Source organism: Panthera uncia (assembly GCF_023721935.1).
Source record: "Panthera uncia isolate 11264 chromosome A3 unlocalized genomic scaffold, Puncia_PCG_1.0 HiC_scaffold_11, whole genome shotgun sequence".
Taxonomy (NCBI): domain Eukaryota; kingdom Metazoa; phylum Chordata; class Mammalia; order Carnivora; family Felidae; genus Panthera; species Panthera uncia.
The window spans coordinates 20,943,163-20,966,130 of NW_026057578.1; the positions used below are offsets into that span (position 1 = coordinate 20,943,163).

Below are 22,968 nucleotides of genomic sequence, written 5' to 3' on the forward strand. Positions count from 1 at the left end.
GGGAGGTTCTGTTCCCACGTTTGCCGGTCTGGAAAATGTTTAGCAAGGAGTTTTGAGGAATTGTCTCTGTTTGGGGGGGGCAGGATTTTGCGCGTTTTGAAAATCTTTTTGTTTGTTGATATTCAAAATTTTTATTTTCTTGGGGATACACTGCATCCGCAGTAAGTAAAGATCATAAAATTTCATTTTGGAGAACAAAATTTATGGTAGGGATTGTGCTTAATACATAAGGATCCTCCCCCCCACCCCCACCCCACGGATCCTATATTTGTGAGTTTTGTTCTGCTTCCACTTCCAGGAAGCCTTCCCTGATCACCCCCCCCGTTTCCCTGGATTAGAGAGAGGTCCTCCTCTGAGGTCCCAGAATATCTGCACCTCCTCCCTCATAGCATTAACCACTCTCTGCTTCTTGGTAATTGTGGTCCTTTAAAAATATGTCCACAAATTCTTTTATACATGCCATCAAAACGTGGAGTCTCTATATCCTCCCCTTGACCCTGGGCGGGTCTCTGCGACCGCCTCAAGAGATCGAATATGGTGGGAGGAACAGTTTCTTCCCAATGGGTCATAAAAGGCACTGGCATCGGGGTTTGGATCAGAATTTCCTGCGATGAGCACAGGGGAAGCCTCCAGCCCAGGCCTCTCGGCTCCTCTGTCCCCTGTGCCCCAGCCTGGGTGCTCCTGAGGGCAGGGCCGAGGCTTCCGAATCCTGAGCCCTGCAGCCTGGGGCGGGGTGGGGCAGGGACGAGAGGCTGCGAGCTCCTGCCTTGTGCGGGACACTGCGCGGGTCGTGTGCACCTGTCGGCCCTCTAACGCGGGTGTCTCAGTCTTACTTCAGTGGAAAGATCCGAGTCTCAGAGAGGTGAGGTGATTTTGGCCACAGTCAGCCGCCGGGGGTTCGAACCCAGATCTGTGGGCGCCATTCCAATACGATGGTCAAGGAAGGCTTCTCTGAGGTGATGTGTTGAGCTGAGTCCCCAAGGATGAGAGAGGGCCAGGCTCTGGAAGAGCCGGTTCAGGCTGAGCAGAGAGCGAAGAAGCAAGCAGCCTGCCAGCAAGGGCTCCCCAACGTGCCAGGGGGCCCTGCTTCCGGGACTCAGCCTGTGGTGGTGGGGAGGGGTCCTAGGCCGGGAGCTGGGAACCCGGGTTCTGACGTGGCTCAGCTCCTGCCTGGCGTGACCCACGGCAAGCCTGAAGTCCGTGTCCTCCTGGTGTGTCAGTTTGCTTCTGTAAAAGGACGGGGACAGAACGGGTGACTCCCATGTGGAGTAGGGGGGGACAGTCTGGAGAGTGGGGACCTCCTGGGGACACAGGTGTCACTCCTTCTATGGCAGGAGTCTGAGGATGTCCCGGGCTGGGGGCCGTCCGCAGAAGTGGGAATTCCCACAGCAGTGACCCTTGGACCTTAGACCTGCCCAGCCAGCCACATGCCCCACGGTCCCGGGCCAGGCCTCCACCCCCATGGGTTCCCACCCCCCGCTCAAGGTCCCTGCTGGTGACCCAGAACCCATCAGAGGCTCCTGGGGCCAGCATGATTCCAACACTGCTCAGATCCCCCGGGCCTTTCTTCTCCCAGGCTGTCCATCCGCTTCCGTGACAGTGATGGGTGCCACTGAGCTCCTGCCACTAAGTCCCACAGCAGTGAGAGCGCCCTCCCTTCTCATAAGGACAGGTTGAAAGAGTTTGGAAAACCCAGCATTTGGAAACCGCAGTGCCTGGAGACTGAGCAGCACATAGGGGTCATTGTTGAAAGAGGGAACGAACAGGAAGCAGGAAGCAGCATAATGGTTAGGGGTGTGGACTCTGGCTCCAGACGGCCTGGGTTGAATCCTGACTTGCCCCCTGCGTGACCTTGGGCACTCTGTGACTCAGTTTCCTCATTTGTAGCTGGGCTCAGCCAAAGGGCGGTATGGCAGGAAGTCAGAGGTCTGGAAGAGAGAGGGAACAGGGCACTTGTCCGCTCGCTCTTTGCTTTGGATCTCAGTCTGATAGTGGCTGTGTCCCTTCCACCCGAAGGTGGCTCTAGCCCTCCCTGGGCTTGGACACCGGACCCCTTTCTTTGCTGCTTTAAGCCAGGATCCAGGGATGCTAGTTCCTGGGGGCCTCAGCATCTTTTGCCGGTGTCCTTAAGCCTGTCCCTTACCTCTATAAATAGCCCCTTAATTCAAATCCCGAGAACCATCTGAGTCGGACTCTTTTTTCCTGCCTGGGCCCCGATGGGCACCATTACCACCCTGAGCATTTCTCCCGCATTTATTGATCTGTAGCAAATGCCTTTCTCTTGTGGAAAGCTTTGAATTCTTTTCCAAAGTCTGTATAGGCCTTTTGTGGGGAGACTCGGCTGCAAAAGACGGTACTAAAAATACACAGTGACCCATGCTCTGCCCCCAGGGGAGTCTCTGCGGGTCACCGAGGAAGGCTTCTTAGAAAGGTAGCATCCTGCCGCGTCCTGCCGGTCACACTGAGGTTTTGCAGAGGAGAGAGCAGAGGGCAGTCCAGGAGGAGGGAGCAGCGTGTGCTGGAGACATAGAGCCATAGGAACATGGGAAGGACTAGCAGCGAGGAAGCCTGGGTCCTCGTCTAGGCTCTGCCCCCGACAGGCTGTGTGACCTGGGACAAACCGTGCCCCTCTCTGATCCTCACTTTCCTCCGCAGCCAATCCAGATGAGGGCGTTGGACCAGGACAGCATTTCTCAAATCACCCAGGAATCTTGTTTATTTTATTTTAAATTTATCTTTATATGAATCTAAGATGTGCCGTGTGTCGATCTGATACGTTTATATTTTGCAATATGATGGCCACCATAGAGTTAAGTGCCACCTCTACAAGTGACGTAATTATCATTTCTTTTTTGCGATGGGAACAATTAAGGTCTTGTCTTTTAGCAACTTTGAAGTTTGTGAAGTCCTTTAAGAGGACTTATCTACTAGTTCCAAATGTGTCTCCTTAAATGACATCTCCCCAATTCCCCCACCCCCAGCCTCTCTGCTCTCTGCTTTGAGGAGTTTGGCTTTTTTATTTTTATTTTTTTTTAATGTTCATTTATTTATTTTGAGAGAGAGTGTGTGGGGAGAGGCAGAGGGAGAGGGAGAGAGAGAAAGACAGAGAGCAAGTGGGGGAGGGGCACAGAGAGAGGGAGACCCAGAATCGGAAGCAGGCTCCAGGCTCTGAGCTGTCAGCCCAGAGCCCAATGCAGGGCTCGAACCCACAGACTGTGAGATCATGACCTGAGTTTGGCTTTTTTAGATTCCACATATCAGTAATATCATATAGTATTTGTCTTTCTCTGTCTAATTACACCTAGCACAATGCCATCTAGTCCCATCATGTTGTTTCAAGTGGCAGGACCTCCTTCTCTCTCATGGATGAATACTATTCCATTGTGGGGTGTGTGTGTGTGTGTGTATGTGTGTGTACAACTTTTGGATGTGGAGATAAAGGAACCCCTGTGCACTGTTGGTAAGAATGCAAATTGCAACAGGTAACTTTTTCCAACTGCAGAAAATCAAAAATTTAAAAATAGAACTACCCTATGTACAGCGATTCCACTTTGGGGTGCATATTCAAAGGAGACGAAAATAGGATCTCAGAGAGATGTCTACACCCTCATGTTTACTGCGGCATTATCTACAACGGCCATGACACAGAAACGATCTAATCCTCCAACAGATGAATGGATTAAAAAGTTGTATATATATACCAGGGATCTTGTTAAATGCAATTCTGCTTCATCAGTTTCCTCTAGGGCCCGAGACTCTGCATTTCTTCTTCTGTTTTTATTTTTTATTCATTTTTAATTTTTTTTTTTAAGTAATCTCTACATGCAAGGTGGGGCTCGAACTCGTGACCTCCCAGATCAAGAGCTGCATGCTCTATAGACTGAGGCGGCCGGGCACCCCTGAGACTCCGCATTTCTAACAAGCTCCCTGGTGGTCCCACCTTAGACTGTGCTTTGAGAACAAGGGACTAAAACCAGCTCCGATTTCCCTCCAGGCTCGGCGATTCTATAACTCTGTTCGTTCCTATTTCATGCAGAGCTGTCTGTGACAGGACCCACACTCCTGAGAACGTCAGCTCTAGCTGGAAGAGACCGATGTTATCAAGGCCCGTGGTTCTGGATCTCTGCGGGGTACTTTGGAGTGGAGAGTTTGATATTTATGGCGGCCTCCTTCCCAGCCCCATCATCTGCAGATCTGGGCGTTCAGATTTACAGAAGAGAATAGTACGGTCGGTGATGAGCCAGTGTGATTTGAAAATTGTGTCGCCTACTCGCGCTGCCGGGAGGCCCTCTGGAGCAGCAGCGTGTGGATTCGTAGCCCCTCACCCCAGGGGGACTCTAAGGAGCCTGAGGACCCTCCCATCTCTCCCTCCGCCCTCCCTTTGCCTCTGCAACTGTGGCGGCATCTAAAAATCCCAGCCATAGCCTCGTTTCACTGGGTCTTGTTAGCTTTGGGGACCCTAAGGAGCTTCTGTTAAAATGAAAATTTCTCAGCAGGGAAAGGTTCTTTAGTATTTGCCAGAACCCACCTTAGTGGATTCCTTTCCTGGATTTCCAGAGGGCCCTGGAAACTGAAGACCCTTCCCCTGATAGGGAAACTGAGGCCTAGAGAGGGAGAAGGACTGGCCATACCATGAGTTTGTCACTGCACCCAGGTTTCTGGCCAGCTGATGGTTCTGATGCTTGGGGTTAAGCCTGTCGAGGCAGGCAGGCCCAGATCATACTTTGAAAATCATAACCCGGTGGCTTTGAGTCACAAGGAGGTGGATTCAAATCCTAGATCATGAAAAAAAAAAATTAGTAATAAGTCTTGAGCACCAACTGTCGGGCAGGCATCAGGAATTCAACTGTGGCACGTCAGATACAGTCCTTACAGTACAGGGAGAATTCCCAGGTTTATTAATCTTTACAGCTTATTTTGATTTCTTAAAAAAAATGTTTTTAATGTTTATTTTTGAGAGAGAGAGAGAGAGAGCAGGGGAGGGGCAGAGAGAAAGGGGGACACAGAATCGGAAGCAGGCTCCACGTTCTGAGCTGTCAGCACGGAGCCCGACGTGGGGCTCGAACTCACAGACCGAGAGATCATGACCCGAACTGAAGTCGGATACTTAACTGCCTGAGCCATTCTGGCTCCCCCCAGTTTGCTTTGATTTCTATTCCTCAGGTCCCGTGCCACACGTATGTTTGATTCTCATAACAGCTCGGTGAGGTAGGGACTCCTGTGTCCTCATAGCTGAAGGCCAGCTAATTGCCCGAGGTCACACAGCGGGAAGTGGCGGAACTGGGACTTGAAACCACCATGTCCGGGACCACAGCTCATGCTGTAAACCTCCATGCCGTGAACTTAGTAATTGTACCACCGATTTCTCCCAACCGTCTCACGCCAAAGAGGAGGGCAAGGTTTCATTGTTACTTTTCAGAGAAGGATCAGAGAGGTTAAGTAACATTTGGAAAGCTGTGCAACCCACGAGGGGCTGGGTTGATGTTTGAAACCAGGCTCTGAGCTCAGTGACCTCGAGAGGGCCACGTAGACTGTCTAAACCTCGCACGCCCTCCGTCCTGCACCCGGCCATCTTTGGATGTGGCCATGAGGATTAAAGTTTGAGGACATTGGCTCAAGGCAGGGCCACCCGTGGCCACCAATGGGATGTGGCAAACGGTGAACATAGTGGTTAGTCTCCCTGGGACCGCTCCCCATTCTCTCCCCCGGTAGGGTACCCTCCCTTCATATTTAACAACTCACCATTTCCAAAAGGAACCCCCAAAGGCAATGCTTAACCCAGAAGGGAAGCTGCTTGAATGGTGAGCTTTCAGGCAGTCTGGAGTGGCGATTTTTTTTTTTTTTTGGCGGCTTTATTGACACATATTTCACGTACCGTGACATTCGCCATTCAAGTGGATGGTTCAGCGGCTTGTAGCGTGTTCAAACAGTTGTGCAACCAGCACCGCTAGCTAACTTTAGAACGTTTCCAACACCCCCCCAAAGAAACCCTACACTTTAGCAATCATTTGGAGCGGGCAATGCTTAGCCTGCAGGGAGACGTTGATCAAACAGTGGTTTTGGGGGCAGCGCGGCAGATCATTTGGAGCGTGGTGGTCAATACTCTTCAAATCACGCCTCAGACAACTGCCTGTTTCCCCCATTCGAGAGTCGTCCGTGGGGCTCAGTGTGTTCCATTCACCGATATTTAGGTCCAAGAAATAATGGCATTTTTTTTTTTTTCTGTAGAGAGTGGGGCAGGGGCTGCCTGAACGTCAGAAAGTAGAGGGTCAGTGTGTGTGTGTGTGTGGGGGGGGGCAACTATCCTCAGAGAGGTGGTGGGAGAGGATGTGAGGGTGGGGGGCGCAGGGGTCCCCATCTTCAACAGCACTGTCCCCCCACCAAAGCCAGGTGGCTCTTCTAGAAATGTGAATTGGATTCTGTTGCTTTCCTGATCAAACTCTCCAATGACCGCCCCCCCCCTTACTTTCTTGGAAGGCAAGCCAGAGTCCCTAGTAGTCTGAAGGCCACCAGTTTCATCCTGCTGCTACTCCCACTCATGGTCTTTCTTCCAGCCTCACTGGCTGCTTTTCTGGTCATAGTCTGCCTCCATGGCAAAGAGAAAAAAAATGTGGACCCTCTTGGTGGACAAATTAGAGGAAGGATTTTGTTCTCTCAGCCTGGTGCCTTTTTATAGTACACAACGTATGCAACTGAACGCAGCAGTCCTGCTTTAAATACGCCAAGCCCCCAACAGACAAGATTTTGACCGAGTGTGGGCTCTGAGGGCAGATGGTGGGGAATCCCAGCTCTGCCACTTGCCAGCTGTGTGATTCAGGGAGGGTGACTCAGTCTAAAAGGATCGAGTGATTCCCACCTTGGCGGATGGAAAGTGCCTTGAGGATTAAATGAAATCATTGGTGTGCTGTGCTTGATCAATGTCCCTCCCTGTCCCTGTGCGGCCCCAGAATCCCCACCTCCATTTAACAGCGAATCAATGATGTTAGCAGAGCATATGCATTTTTCTTTAAAAACAAAAAATGTTTAAAGTCTTCTGTCCGCTTCTCCTCACTACAAATGCTCCTCTCCATTTTTACGAAACAGTCTGGATGAAGTCTGACTCCTAATTTGTGCCCACCTCCTTCCACTCTTGCCCCTCCAAATGCTTTCAGGAGTCACAAGCAAACATTTTTAAAACTAAATCTGCTTATGTCATCCCATACCCCACCGCCTGCTTCGAACTCATCTTTCTGGTCTCAGACCAAATGTCAACAGTGCAAGAGCCCTCCAGGACTGCTTGGTCAATGCTAGCAGGACCCGGCTAATGACCCGAGATGGCCACCGCTGGTATGCCATGAGGGGAAATGGCCCAGAGCCCCCAAGGAAACTCACCAAGGGCCAGAGGGTAGTCTGGGCTAGGGGTCTGGTGCCAGCCCTGAACGTCATGGGGGAGAGCTATTGCAGCTAAGGATGTGACCAACACTTCTAATGGCATCTGTGCCCTGGCCCAGTGTTCTGCTTTGGGGTCAACGGCTGAGCAGGAGAGCTTGGGAAAAGGGAGCCACATCAGAGCCAAAGGGTGGGGAAAGGAAACAGGCTGTGCAGGACAGCCGTTCAACAGCGACACTGTGTGGTGGTGACAGGAGCAACAGGCTCCGGAGGTTGTAGTCAAGACGACAGGCTGCACAGGATAGCTGTTCAACAGCGGCACCGTGTGGCAGTGGCGGAAACAACAGCCCAGCAGGTGGATCCACTCCGCCTGACCTTACTTAGGAGGCAAGATGCGCTCCCTTTGGACTGAGTAAACTCTAAGTACTCTTGGGAAGTGTGGCATGAGGGGTGTCCCCAAAAAGGGAGAAGACTTTCTACTGAGAAGGGAGTGTGGGGGCTGTGCTGTCAGCACCGCAGAGCATGCTGGGTACAGACGGTGAACAAAAGAATGGACATAAAACAAGAAACGACACCATCACACAGAATTCCACAGAGAAAGCAGTGCTTTTTGGGGGGCGGGGAGGGGGGACTCAGGCCTCGCAGGACGCTCATAATCCCTGAAATACACATCCCACGCTTTCTCAAGGAACACAGTTCCTGTATGGAGGTCATTTCCGAATCTGAGTTCCGAGAAATTTGCAAGGGCCTCTGGTGCAAGGGCTGGAGAAAGGCAGCCTCTGCCCCACGGGCACGTCAGGAGCAGGTGCGGACAACCTCTCCCCTCCTGGCGCCCACGGCCACTTCAGCCGTAGCGAACATCTGCACCGAACAGCAGGAAATTCTAGGGAGAGAGGAGAACGCTGCCATCAGCGGGACGTGCGCCCTGGTTTGTGAGCGCGGGGCTGCTGGGGTTTCTGAAGGAAACCTTGGGAGCACCTGCCCGACGGGAAGGAGAGCAGAGCGGGGCCTGTCTGCTGACAGAAAGGCAGGAGTGAGGGGGGGCGGGCACTCGGGGTGTCGCCGCCGGGGTCTGCATGTCAGCGCCGTGATCCTATCAGCAGCCGCCCTGGCAGCTGTCCCCTCCCAGACACGGGTGGGGGACCGCGGGCTGCGGCACAGGCCTTCATTTGTCATCCCTGCCTCATGGCAGCTCAAGGGAGCCTCCTTCCCATCAAGGCTGCAAAACCACTTTTCTTTGCTCCTTCCTGCCCTTCGCTCAGCATTTTCAGAAATGAAGAAATTACATGGTACCATGGAGTCATTTTTTTTTTTTTAAGGATGAACTTGGTAAAACGTGGGGAACATGGGGGGATGTGCGGCCTCTGCTTTCTTGGCTACTGTTCTGTAGTCTCAGCCCCATTGGCAGCCTGCCTGAAGAACTGGGGACTGGGGGTGAGGGAGGGCGGGGAATCTGGGCAACGTGGCCAGGCCCCACGAAGGTCACGAGGTTAACAGGAAAGCCACTGAGCAAGTTAAGGAACGCTATAGTGGGGTGGCAGTGTCATTACCCAGTAGACATGCTGGGTTAAGGGGCCTCAGGGCCGAGACTCCAGGGACACCAGCGAATGCACAAGTTGGGAGCATGGAAGAATCTAGAAGTGCAGCTGGGTCACTGGGTGGCACAAAGGCGGCTGCTGGCTTGAGGCAAGTGGGCAGGGAAAGCCAAGAGTGGGGGAGGGCAGAGGCCTGGGCAGGAGCTCTGGAGAACTCCTGCTGGTAGGGTGAGGGCAGGGGGCGGAGGAGGGGAAGAGGGAGGGGGAGGGAAGGTGAAGGGAAGAAGGGGAGGGAGGGGGAGGGAGGAAGGAAGGGGAAGGAAAGGGAAGAAGGAGCCAGGAAAGAAGCCGGCACTGACCCCGTGAGAGGCAGCTGGGAAATCGGGAGAGGGAGCCTTTGAGGAGAAGAAAGCATCCCTAAGTAGTCTCAGATGTTGTTGTGGGTCTGGCTGGGGGACAGACAAAAGGAGGTCTCCATTCTGGGACTAAGTCCCCTCTTGGTACCTCACTTTTTACCACCACCCCCCCCTCCTCTCCCCCAGGCCTAGAATGTTGCCAGGCCGCCGAGGGAGTCATGCGATACCCACTTGCCAAATATTTAAATACATCCACTTATAAAAGAGGCCCTGTGGCCACCAAGTGAGCTCCATTTTTACCGAACACAGTGTGGGAACACTTCCAAGCCAGTGGTTCAAAGCGGGGGCGGGGAGGGGGGACCTGGCTTTGAATTTGGACTCCATTGAATAGCCACGTGGCTTTTCTGAGCCTTCCTCTTCCCTGCGGGTGAACAGTCCCCCACCTCGCGGGGTGTTGTAAGGGCAGAGGGTGCTTGCTGCAGGGCTGGCCTGCGGGAAGCTTTGTGGCAACAGGTTGCTGGTGTTGAGGGACATTTGGCGGAAAAAGCCCTTCGGACCTACCTGGTGAGACTGAAGCACCAGATTGAAGAGCTGGACGTTTTTGGGCATCGGGAGAGGGAAGCCTTCTTGCAGCCGCTCTGCCGTGGAGGAGGAGGTCAGCAGGGGGGAGGGGAGGGGGCGGCCTCCCTGAACCAGCGTCCCCGGCTCTGGGTAGGGACTGACACTACTTGCAGGCTGGACAAGTAGGCTGCCCCAGAGATGCTCTTCACCACGCGCAGGGACCCGGAGCCTTGCCTTCTCGCCCCGTCAGCCCCCAGCCCACATTCAGGATGCGTGCAGACCTCTTCCCCAAGACCCCCCTCCCGAGGCTGATGGCAATGCTGGTGTACAAGGTCGGGGGCGGCTGCTTGCTGGGGGTGGGGGGGGGAGGGGTAGACAGCCCGTGGCATGCGACTGGGGGTATCTACCCGTGTGCACACGAAGCCCCTCGATGTTTAGGATGAAACTAGAGACGGGTGGTAGCCCGGGACCCCTCCCCCCCCATACCACCATATTCTGATGTGAGCCTCTGGAGACTTCTAAACTCAAACCTGGCCTCCCAGATCATTAGGAAGCTACATTTGCCAAGGTGGGAGATGTCGTAGCCTATATCATAACTTTTGTCTTAATTGACAATTTCTAACTATTCTAGTCCTGTGGTATGTGGTCCTCTAAGAGAGGTATGTGCTCTCTTGTCCCTGGCTCTGCAAAGGTTAGGCTTTTATCAGGGCGATGAGCAGAAGCCGTTAGTCGAGGTTAGCCCTTCTCCCAGAGGTGGGCGGGGGCTGAGGGCTCTGGCTTCAGAGCTGGGATCAGATCCCAGCTTCATCTCTCACCCTCCCCTGGGACCTGCAACCAGCCCCCTGTGACTTCTCGGATCTCCCATTTCTTCCCACAAAAATTGGAGAGATTACTAACCTGCATGTCATGGGGCGGTCTTAAAGACTGGGTGAAATGGTGGATGAGCACATGATAGGAGCTCAGCCCGTGGGGTCCCCTTTTTTTCCATCCCCTTTTCTGGGTCAGATGCCATGTGAGGTTCATTGGAGTGACCACCCTCCAGCCTCCATAACTGGGGCCAGGTGTTAGGCGGCTGTAGGACTTAACTCCCTCCGCCTCCCCTAGGACTGAAAGTCAGCCGTTTCTCCAAAGCGCCTTACCGTTGACCTTGGGAATCACAGCAATGGGTACGACATAGTTCATGACAGCCTGCAGCACTTCAACCTGCAAATCAGAAAAGGACGGAAGCCATGTCAGGGCGCCTGGGCATCAGCCTCCCTCCCCGACAGGACAACCTCCGAGCTGGGACCCAGGTGATGCCAGGCAGATTCCGCAGCCCAATCAGGTCACCCAAGTGATCTCTTTTGCACCCAAAGGTTCCAGATGTGAAGCGTGTTCTAGATGGAAGGTACCAGGCCGAAGAAAGGAAGGTCATTCATCAGAGAGTATTTAACCATGAAAACCGTTGTGTAAGAAAATGCATCACCTCAGACACTGCTGGCGACGGGGCAAACTAGTTCAACCCTTCTGAGGCTCTGTTTGGCAATGTTCAGCAAAAGCCTTAAAAATGTGTGTGCCCGCCCGGGTGGCTCCGCCGGTTGAGCATCCGACGTCAGCTCAGGTCATGATCTCACAGTCCGTGAGTTCGAGCCCCGCATCGGGCTCGAAATGTCTAACAAATGGGGGAATTTCCTAGGGGGCCCGGGGGTGCTTTGATTCTAGGAAATACTATGCAACTGTTAAAAATAGTACCATAGAAATTTAATTGTCCACACAGAGATATTCATGTTATATTTTTGAGTGAGGAAAAGCAGGCTATGGAAACCACACAATTCTGTTGTGTTGTTGGCTATGCACAGCAAAAGGTCAGGTAGGATATACTCCCAATGATTAAGTGGGAATGGCTTTTATTCTCTTTGGTTTGCACACCTGTAGGTTCTGATTATTCTATAACGTACATGTTTTGCTTTTGCGATAGTAAAACACTATTCAAAGGTAACGTGGCACCTCAAGATGATTGCCCGGTGACATTTACAGCTTGTAAATATGTACATTTTTGTTCTGGGAGCAACTGACTTTCCTTCTCCAGGCTGTAAATCCCGGGGCTCATAAAATGTGGTGCCCTTCTTCCCATGAATCTGAGAACTTGAAATTTTGATCTTATGCAGAAGCAGACGTTGGTTACCGACGGAGTCAAGCCACCGTATATCTGGAATATTCCCAATATTCTGGAAATACTGGGAAGAAGCAGGCCCACAAAACCCTGGCACCAGTAAGTCTGTGAAAATACAATGAGGACACTTTGGGTCCTTCTGTTCGTTGTAGTCCTTTTGGGTGGGAATGGCTGGCTGGATTTCCATCCAATGTGGAGGGATGTTGGGATGGTCTGACGTCGGGGCCAGGTGGCTTCCAAGGTACCCACTTGGTGGGGCTCTTGGGGGGCATTTCAGGGATCCAAGAAAATGCTCTCCAGGGGTTCAACAGGACGCCCCCTGGGAGATTGGGCCGTGTGTAGGACAGAATCAGCATGCCGTGGCTTCTAATGGAAGTCACAAGGGCGACGCTCATTCAAGGTGGCTGGTGAAGAGTGCTAAGCTGCTATTTACTTGGGCAACTCCAGTGCCCTAGAGGGAGTAAGGGGGGTGGGCAGGGGTGAGTCTGCTTAATGATGGTCAGTGATTGCAGGCAGTGGAATCATCTATCGGGCTGGCGAGATACCTACTGTCTCCCCTCCCACCTGCCCCTCTCCACCTCTACACGACTCCGCCCTTCACCCAGCTGCTCAGGCCGAAAAACTAGGAATCATTCTTCACCACCCCCTCCACCCACATCAAAGTTCTCACCACGCGGCCTCGAATACCACTTCCAAAGTGTGGCTCCAATCCACCATTTTTCTCCTTCTTCACCCACAAATGCACTCCGTCTCCCTGCTGATCCACCTGGGCTGGCTCTTGTCCTCCCAAATCCATTCCCCCCCACCCCAGCCAGGGGCATCTTTAAAAAGCTACAAACCAGAGCAGGCCGCCCCCTGCGTGGAACAGTTCACCGGCTTCTCACTGCCCTTTGAACACAATCTACTCCAGGCCAGAAGGCCCAGGATGAGCCAGCCCCACCTGCCTCTCAAGCCGCATCTCCTCCTATACCCCCACACCCAACTTGATCCGCTCCAGCCACGCAGGCTTCCCTCCATTCCCCAAACATGTGGAACTTGTTCTCACCACAGGGCCTTGGCTCCCGCTGTTCCCTCTGCCTGCAGTAGTTCTTTACCTTGCTGGCTCTTTCAGCCCAGATATTACCTCCTCAGAGAGGCTTTCCCTCTCTGAGCCTTCAGCCCTCCCCACGACTTGCTACCGCACCCTCATTTTGCCCTTCGTGCAATTAGGAAGGATTATCCTGGGTTTGGGGGAAGGTTGGAAGTTCAGAGAGGGGAAGTGTGGAGCAGTGATTGGAGCTTAGGTCTGTGGGCCCACAAAGCTCCACCCGCCGTGACTTCACATGCAAATTACATGCAAACGGACAGGTGGCCTCCACACCGGATGCCATGAGCCCTGGTGGCTCTGAGGACAGTTCATGAGCCTTAGGGGCCCTGAGGACAGTTCTCTCCAAATCAGGGGGACAGAAGGAGCCACCAAGGGCCTCAGACTCACCGAGAAGGGGCCGATGTCTGAGTGCTTCAGTTCTAGGAGCAGCCTGTGAGAAAAGGAGGAAGAAACTGAGACCACCACTTGGCTGAGCTGTGTTAGAGCCCTGTTGCTGGGGAGAAGGGGCCCTCTCTGGTGGATGCCGTCTGGTTGTCCCACCCAGTATTCATTCCCCTTCCTCTGGTCACAGCCCCCTGATTGTTTCTTTAGGGTACTTAGGGTATCCTACGTTGTTAGCCCTGAGCTCTGGGGTAGTCTGGCAAAAGGGCAGAGTCCACCTTCCCTGCCATCGTGATTGTTGGAAGGAGGGACCTGTGACCCATGCTGGTGCAACGAGAGTTGGCCCTAGGACTTCTGGAAATATTGGGGAGGAGGTGTTTTCTTTCTTCCGGGAAAGGAGAGCTCCCGGTGGCCATTTTTGTGGCCCCTTGGTGACAGCCTGCTGTGAAATGGACCGCGCGTAGGGGAGAGCAGAACCAAGAAATGGAGAGAGTCAGAATCCTCAGGATATCATTTGAGCACTGGGATCCACCCTTGCCTGAAATCCTTAGACTTCTCAATTACCAATAAACTGTCCCCTCTTTACAGTCTTTATGACATTTTAACAGTGATCAAAGAGGGGGGGGACCACGTGGCTCCTTGTTGAACCTCCATCCCTCACTATGTTGTGTGCTATCCTCCATGGGAAATCATAGAGCCCCCAGGAGGCAAGGGCCATCACACTCGCAGGTCACAGATAAGGAAACTGACGAAGCCGCTAGGCAACTTACAAGGTCTCACAACTAACAATCAGCAAAGTGGAATCTCAATCCAATCTCTCTGATGCCTGAGCTCTTGTCTCGAATACCCTAGAAGGGGAGCTTGCAAACTCACCCTTGTCCGGCGAGAGGTGGGAGCCCCGGGACTCCCGCCCTGTGGACTCTCGCACCCCAGCCCCGCGTGTTTGAGAGTCTGTTCAGCCCTCACCCAGCTGTATCCTCTCTGGCTCCCCTACTTGGGAGGCCCATGGGCGTTCAAGGAAAATTAAATCCACATGTATCTGAGGCAGTAACACCTGTCAGAATGACGCCCGGAGAAATAAGCCGCGTGTAAACCTCAGGAGCCAGTCTCAAGGTTAAGAAGGACAGCTCTGTGCTGGAGAGAGGGCGGAAATGGGCAGGAATGTAGGTCAAGACTCAATCCGAGCAGCGCGAGCGTGATTAAGAGGCAGACAGCAGGTCTAGCGGTTGGGGCCATCACATCTGCTCTCTGAGGATCTCCCTCTCTGCTGTGTGTGTGTGTGTCCTTCTCTCTCTCTCCCCCCTTCTGTCTCTCTCTCTCTCGGTCTCTTTCTTATCATGCCTCTCCATCATCTGTCTGTCTGTCCCTCTCTGTCTCTCCCACCCCCCCTTTGTGTGTATCTCTCTCTGAGAGTCTCTCCATGTGTCTCCGTTTCTGACTTTCTCTGTCTCTCGCCTATTGCTGTCTTTCTCTTTTCCGCGTGTGCCTCTCTGTCTTGCTTACTGAGCACTTAGATTTCTTGTGTTCTCAATACCTTGACGCGTTTGAATACCTGATTTCATTCTCACCTACAGTGCTGCTGGCCAGGAACAATTATTGGGCTTACTTATTTGTTTCTTCTAAATCAATGGCCTCTTCTGCAGCCAGGGCGACAGGACCTTGGTGAGTTCAGTGTTTGCAAGGTGAGCTGCGCTTTGAGGGCGGGCGGCCTCAACACCAGAGCCCGCGCTGAGCCACAGCCGCCTCTGTTGGGGTTCTTCCAACACGAGGCGGCTGACAAAGTCCCAAGGATGGGGTAGGAAGAAATCGCTGTGGGTTTTCCGAGCGCTAAGGTGGATCAGGGATGTGGGTGGCTGGGCGCTGCCGTGGCTCAGCGCGGGTTGGAGGCACCAGCTGGCATCACCCAGCCACGCGTCTGCCCAGGACGGAGGGGCCGTCCAGGGTGCAGAACTTTCAGTGCTAACGGCGGGGGGCTGCGGGCAAACCAAGATGACCGGTCACCTACATGTATGACCTTGGGCGGGGCCCTTCTCCTCTGCACACCAGTTTCACTGTCTGTAAAACAGGGCTATGGGGCCCGCTGTGCACCATTTGAGGCTTAATTGCCACCGATGAACAAGAAAGCAACGACACTGTGCTCGTGGTGTTGTGGGGCCACTGCTGGCCCATGGGCCCCGAGAACGGATGGGCAGCCACTCCTGTCGTCCCCACAGGCCCACTTACCTGTTCAACCTGAGCTGTCCCACAAGCCTGTCAGGCGTGGCTCCGACCATCACAGAAATGTTCATGCTCTGCAAAGCAGCAAGCCGAAGAGTGAGGTCCCCGAGCCCACGCAGAACCCGAGGGGGAGGGGCTCTTCCTTTTGCTCCGTGCCTGTCGGTGAGTCCTGGGTTGTCAACCACTTACCACTTTCTCCCGCTGCTCTTGGATTCCATTCCAGAGTTCCCAGGCCGTTCTCACAGGCTAGGTGAGACAGACCTCGGGGCTGGAGTCCAGGCCAGCCCTAATGTCAAGATATTCATTCATCCATCCATTCATTCATTCATTCATTCATTCAACAAATATGGACGGAGCCAGAAAACCGAGCTCCCCGCCTCAGCTTTCCTGCCCACTGTCTGTAAGACCCGGGATGACCCCCCCGGGAGCCCATTTGATTGGCAAAATGGGGAAATGGGTCTCGACTTGAGAGCCGGCAGACCTGCCTGAGGCCTGTGAGCACCCCCCGGTGGGGAGAAGGTCTGGCCTTCGCCTCCATGGTCACAGCGGGTGCCACCGAATGTTCACGGGGAGACAGAGAGAGGATGAACCCGCACACCAGCAATAGAACCCAAACTTGAACGAGCAAGGGCTTACACACGCAGATGAAGGAATCGACAGAGATGTGCGTCAGCAAATAAAAGATGAATGGATGAACAAATATACACATGAATGTTTAATTGAACAAAGGTATAAGTAAATGAATAAATGAATAACGGCACAGATTAATGCATGTATGCACCAGAACAGATCTAGCGCGTTTCAAGTCAGCAATCTAATGAATACTTGAATGAATGAGCAAATACACAAACGCTTAACTGAATGACCAAAGATACGAGCGAATGAACCTGAAACGGTACACGTATTTCAAGGCAGCAACAGAATGAAGAGTTGAATGTATGAATGCCCGCAGAAGCCAGAAACAGTACCGTGGCTCTGGTCTCAGACCCTGGAGCGTCTGAATGTGGGCAGGTTCACCCTGGTCCCCCAACTCCCAGGGCGCTGCCCTCGTCTGCCCACACCTGCGAACCGCTTACCAGGCGAAGCATGAACAGGGGGGCCAAGGAGGAGTTCGGGAGGACAGCAAAGGCCTGGGCATCCAGGGTAGGGGTGAGGACAAGGCCTTCGGGGTGCATGGTGAGGTGCGGCGGGGAGGAGGCCCAGAAGACGAGCTGCACCTTCATGTTGGGGAACATCTTGGCCACCTGCAGTCCCCAGTGGGGACAACAAACAAAATGACGATTTTATTAAACTGTTTCTAAATCCTATCTTGTGTTGGCCCTGCATAAACGCCTCCAATGTATTCTCATTGTTTTTAATAAAAAAAGTTTGTTTATTTATTTGTTCATTTATTTATTTATTTTTGAGAGACAGAGAGAGAGAGAGAGAGAGAGAGAGAGGCAGAAAGAGAGGGAGAGAGAATCCCAAACAGGCTCCACGCTCCGTGCACGGCCCGTCACGGGTCTCGATCCCACGACTCATGAGATCATGACCTGAGCCGAAAGCAAGGGTTGGATGCACAGCTGACTGAGCCCCTCAGGTACCCCTTCCCATTGCTGTTGGAAAGATTGCACTCTCTGCGCTCGGTGTCCACGACCTCACCCCACGGGCCCCACTCCCTGCTTTCCAGCTCCAGCCATACGGGACTCCTTTCTGTTCCTCAAATATATGACCCACTCTGTTCCTGTCCAAGTTCCCCTGCTGAATGCTCATTCCCCTCCCCCCCCCCCCCCCCCCCCGTTCTTTCCCAGTTTGGCTCTTTCCCTTCCTTCAGGAGTCAGCTCAAATGTCACAGAGCAGTGGTGGCTTCCTGGGGGAACTGAGGAGGGCTTTGTGACATTGCCCCTGTCTCTCCTAGCTTCCAACCCTCCCCCAGGCAATTCATGGTTAGGCCATAAAGCTTCAAGGAGAGTCCCCTGGTCCCCCTACCAGTCACACTTCCCCACACCAGTACCTCCTGTATAGAAATTTCTGGAAGGGCCACCACTGGAGAGGCTGTTATGGATGGAATGTTTGTGTCCCCCGAAACTCATGCATTGAAGCCCTAACCCCCTGTATGGCTGTAGCTGGAGATGAAGCCCTAAGAAAGAAATTAAGATTCAACAAGGTCATAAGGGTGGGGCCCTAATCCAACAGGATTAGTGTCCTCGTAAGAAGAGACACCCGAGCTTGCTTGCTCAGAGGAAAGGCCATGTGAGGACACAGCAAGGAGGCAGCCATCTATTAAAAAAATTTTTTTAATGTTTATTTATTTTAGAGAGAGACAGAGCGCAAGCAGGGGAGGGGCAGAGAGAGAGGGAGACACAGAACCGGAAGCAGGCTCCAGGCTCTGAGCTGTCGGCACCGAGCCCGACGCGGGGCTCTAACTCACGAACTGTGAGATCATGACCTGAGCTGAAGTCAGACGCTCAACCAACTGAGCCACCCAGGCGCCCCAAGAAGGCAGCCATCTATTAGCCCAAAAGAGGCTCTCCCCCAAACCCAAATGTGTGGGTACCTTGATCTTAGACTTCTTGGCCTCCAGAACCATGAGAAATGTATTTCTGTTGTGTCAGCCACCAGTCCGTGGCACCTTGTTATAGCAGCCTGAGCATACTGAGACAGAGGTCCTTGTCTAAAGTGACCTCATCAATCTGTTGGCTTCATTTATCTTGGCGTGCATTTTCTTATTTGTTTTGGGTACCTGAATAAGAATTTTCTCTCTTCACTGGACTGGAGCTCCAGGAGGGCAGGGAGATGGTCTGCTTTGCTAGACGCCAAGAACAGGGCCCTGGGCACATGGTGAACCCCCAATAAATATTTGTTGCATGGAAGAGCCCCCAGTGTCTACCCTCATGCCTGGTCACCTGGGTGCTCGGAGCCTTTCTCTGCATTGAGGACGGACTACACAAGGCTACTTCCACTCCCAGGCTGGGTTGCCTCTAGATCTGGAGAGGGGGGCTCTCATCAAGCCATTCGGCAGAGCTTAGTACTCCCCGGTACCCCCAGGATGCCTCGTGAGTGGACAAAAGGGGAACAGACTATTTCTTACCTGGGGTATGAGGATTCCAAAAACTTCGGTTGTCAGTCGGACTTTGGATTCCTTTGGTATCTGTAGCACGAAAAGAAGAGAAAAAGATCTTGGGGGATTATGTTATAGATTGGGGGGGGTCCGTAGGAGGGGTGAAAAACTGAAACCACAAATGCACAATGGCCAGTCTACACGTGACAATAGAATGGGGACCCCCAACTTCTGCAGCAATCAGCCTGGAACAGCCAGGACTGCCAGCTTCCCCCCCTTTTTTTTTCCCTGAAAAACTCGGATAGGCTCTCCAAACCAATCACATAGGATGCCCAGCTTCTCTTAGCTCACCTCCAGCTTCCCCGTGCCCAAACTCTCTTAGGAGCACACTTGTAAAGGTATAAAGCCATCACGTTCCCCCTCCTCTGAGTGTGTTTGAGTCTCTGCTAAATGCAGGTGTTGGTGGCTGACTCTCTCACCCGGAAGAGTTCTCATTCGGGAGGTCTTTGTTTATCTTTCCAGGGGACACATGGTTGGTGACCTGGTTGCACCTGGACTCTGGACAGGATGGTTATTTCCTCATTTTACAGATGAGTGAACTGAGGCCCAGAGCAGGACTCAGCTTTGAATATATCGATAGAGACACTGAGGTTGATGATAATGGTGGTTTGAGGCTAAGACTGGATCAGGGCACAAGGGCGAGGGCAAGGGCGGTGTTGGCTGTAACTTTTATCCTCGTCCAGGACTTCCTACGTGCTAAGCCCGTGCTGAGTGCTTTGAGAGGTTGACCTACCGCTCTAAGGTCACCCAGCTAGAAAAGAGGGGGCTGACATTCCAACTCAGGTCTGGCTGCCCTTAGGGGCTGGACTGTGATCTCCCCCATGTAAACACAAGTTCAAGTCCAGACGGCCTGCTGTGCTCTTCCCGCATCCACCCCCAGCCTGGCCTTACCATGTTGTCTGTGACGGTCAGGTTCAGGACCCCGGCCTGTTGGTACACGAATCCCGCTGTGTTGAAGAAGTAGTTGGAGATGCCCAGGTACACCATGCGGTCGTGGTCGCTGGGAAAGGCCAGTGGCGGAGGGGCAAAGGGAGGGGGACTGGGGTGGGCCCACCTGAAAAACTCCCCCTGGGGGCGGAGGCGACAGGGTGAGCCCGGGCTTCCTTCAGGAATTATAATTCAACGTCTTCATTCCAGGAGAAAATGGGCTGGGGGTACCAATCACGCACTCACACAGAGGAGGAAGCCATGGCAGAAACTAACAAGAATGTCCTACGCCTCCTTGGTGCTAGTTTCTAGGGGCTCTTCCTGCCAGTCCTGCGAGGGGGATGTGATTATGCCCATTTTGCAGGAAAGCATACTGAGGCCCCGGGAGCTGAAGAGGCTTGCCTGAGGCCGCTCGTGCGACACTCCCAACCTCCCGGCCACTCCGTCGGCCCAGCTTCAACCTTGCCAACAAGCACGGAAATTCTACCAGAAGAACAGCGAGGTTCTGTTTGTTTGCTTTCATCTGTCAAATTAGCAAAATGTTAAAGGGAGAGGTAAACTGTTTTAAGTGTATGCATATTTCAAGCTCACACCATCCAGTTTTGGGGGAGAGTGTTCAGATGCTGTGGGGGAATATATGTTTATAAGTTTCTGAAGAGCGACTTGGCCACACGTTGCCAAAGCAGATCATTTATTTAGCTAAAAAAACCCAATGCTGAGTTATAAAAGAGTAAGTTGTAGATACATATGGTAGAATACCATTTATGTAAAATTTAAAGGCATATAAAACGTACTATTTAAGAATTATCGACACATAGATAAGCAGTAAAAGTGTAAACACCACAGGTAAGAAGGATACACACGGGCGTCTTATCCGTGTGGGTTCCCTGCGGGGTACAGGTGCCCAAGGAAGCCTCGGTGTTTATTTTTCGAATGTTTCAAAGAAAAAAATCAGAGGCAAATACAGCAAAATGGTAACATTTTTTTCCATTTTTCTTTCTCTCTCTCTCTTCTTTAATGTGTATTCATTTTTGGGAGAGACAGAGTGTGAACAGAGGACGTGCAGAGAGGGAGAGGGAGACACGGAATCCAAAGAAGGCTCCAGGCTCCGAGCTGTCAGCACAGAGGCCGACGTGGGGCCTGAACTCATGAACTGTGAGATCATGACCTGAGCCAAAGTCGGACGCTCCACCGACTGAGCCACCCAGGCGCCCCTTAATGGTAACATTTCTTAAAGCTCGGTGGTAGGTACGTCAGTGTGTAATCTTCTCTGTACCTTTGAATCGTTTGGTCATAAAAAATTAACCACCCTTTCACCTATCTTACAGAATACCATGCAACTCTTTAAAATAATAAATAAGTGAGGGGCGCCTGGGTAGCTCAGTCGGTTAAGCATCCGACTCTTGGTTTCGGCTCAGGTCATGATCTCATGGTTTGTGAGTTTGAGCCCCACATCAGGCTTTGCACTGACAGCGTTGAGCCTGCTTGGGATTCTCTCTCTCTCTCTCTCTCTCTCTGCCCCTCCCCTGCTCACATGCATGTGCTCACTTTCTCTCTCTCTCAAAATAAATAAATAAGTGGACCCATGTGCCAACTCTAATGCAGATTTTTAAGCGAGAAAAGCAAGTGAAAAGATGCTATGTATCCATTCATGCAAACAGATTACCAGCAAAACCGGATGGGCTTGCATTTATGTGAATGTTTAGAACCAGGGAGCCCGGAGACTCACATATAACACACCCTGAGCCTCACAGCCATGACCTCTGGGCAGGAGCCTGGGAGGGGGGGGTCAATAAACAGGTTATTCTCATCCTTTATTCCATTGTACCACTTAGATTTTTTTTTTTAAAGTATACTATTTGGTCCAGCAATGCCACTTCTAGGAGATAGCCAAGGATGGGCAGAGACCCAGATACAAGGATGTTCACAGCAGTTCTGGTTAGGGTATACAGTGTGCTCTTGGTTTGGGGGGCAGACTCCCATGATTCATCACTTACATACAACACCCAGTGCTCATCCCAACAAGTGCCCTTCTCCTCAATGCCCATCACCCGTTTTCCCCTCTCTCCCTGCCTCCCCCATCAACCCTCAGTTTATTGTCTGTATTTAAGAGTCTCTTATTTATGGTTTGCCTCCCTCCCTCTCTGTAACTCTTTTTTCCCCTTCTCCTCCCCCATGGTCTTCTGGTAAGTTTCTCAAGTTCCACATATGAGAGAAAACATATGGTATCTGTCTTTCTCTGACTGACTTATTTCACTCAGCATAATACCCTCCAGTTCCATCCATGTTGTTGCAAATGACAGGATTTCATTCTTTCTCATTGCCAAGTAGTATTCCATTGTATATATAAACCACATCTTCTTTATCCATTCATCAGTTGGTGGACATTTGGGCTCTTTCCATAATTTGGTTATTGTTAAGAGCACTGCTATAAATATTGGGGTACATGTGCCCCTTCGGATCAGCACTCCTGTGTCCTTTGGAAGAATTCCTAGGAGTGCTATTGCTGGGTTGTAGGGTAGGTCTATTTATAATTTTTTGAGGAACCTCCACACTGTTTTCCAGAGTGGCTGCACCAGTTTGCATTCCCACCAACAGTGCAAGAGGGTTCCCATTTCTCCATATCCTCACCAACATCTGTTGTTTCCTGAGTTGTTAATTTTAGCCTCTGAGTTGTAATGTTTGGGTAATCTCTCTCCCTCTCCTCCCTTCCCTCCTCCTTTCCTTCCTATTTGTTTATTTCTCTGCTCTGCTTCTCTGTAGTTTCTAAATTTTCTTTTTTATATCAAATGTATTTTAGAACCAACAAGTAAACAGTAAACAAACAAGCCAATCACCAATCGTGGAGGGACTGAATGAAGTACATCCAGAGGGAATTCAAGGGTGGGACCCACTCCAGCTGGGGTGGTCAGGGAAGGCTGCTTTGGGAGTGACATCCAAGCACAGACTCACCTGGAGTAGAAGAAGCCAGTGGGTAGAGGGGGGCATGCGAGGGAAGGCAGTTCAGGCAGAGGGGATGGGTAAGACAAAGGCTCTGAGGTGGGAACGAGCTTGGTGTGTTGAGAAAGTGCAAAGCCCACGTGCCTGGTTGGAGGGTGGTGAGTAGGGGGGAAAGTAGCATGAAATGATACTCCATCTATCCACCATCCATCCATCCACCATCCATCTACCATCCATCCATCCATCCATCCACCATCCATCTACCCAACCATCCATCCATCCACTATCCATCTATCCATCCACCATCCATCCATTCATCATCTATTCACCATCCATCCATCCAC

General features: G+C 52.1%; 1 protein-coding gene across 1 annotated transcript in view; it reads right to left on the bottom strand.

Moving 5' to 3' along the window:
* Positions 1–7,943: 7,943 nt before the first annotated feature.
* The window catches only part of BPI (bactericidal permeability increasing protein), a 26,706-nt gene continuing 11,681 nt past the window's right edge, over positions 7,944–22,968 (bottom strand). The window contains exons 8-15 of the mRNA XM_049650811.1: positions 19,649–19,825; positions 18,728–18,787; positions 16,734–16,901; positions 15,664–15,731; positions 13,447–13,489; positions 10,960–11,023; positions 9,821–9,897; positions 7,944–8,251 (exon numbers count right to left, since the gene is read on the bottom strand). Of these exons, the coding sequence (XP_049506768.1) occupies positions 8,213–8,251; positions 9,821–9,897; positions 10,960–11,023; positions 13,447–13,489; positions 15,664–15,731; positions 16,734–16,901; positions 18,728–18,787; positions 19,649–19,825 (696 nt within the window). The 3' untranslated portion in view covers positions 7,944–8,212. The remainder of the gene's footprint in view (positions 8,252–9,820; positions 9,898–10,959; positions 11,024–13,446; positions 13,490–15,663; positions 15,732–16,733; positions 16,902–18,727; positions 18,788–19,648; positions 19,826–22,968) is intronic.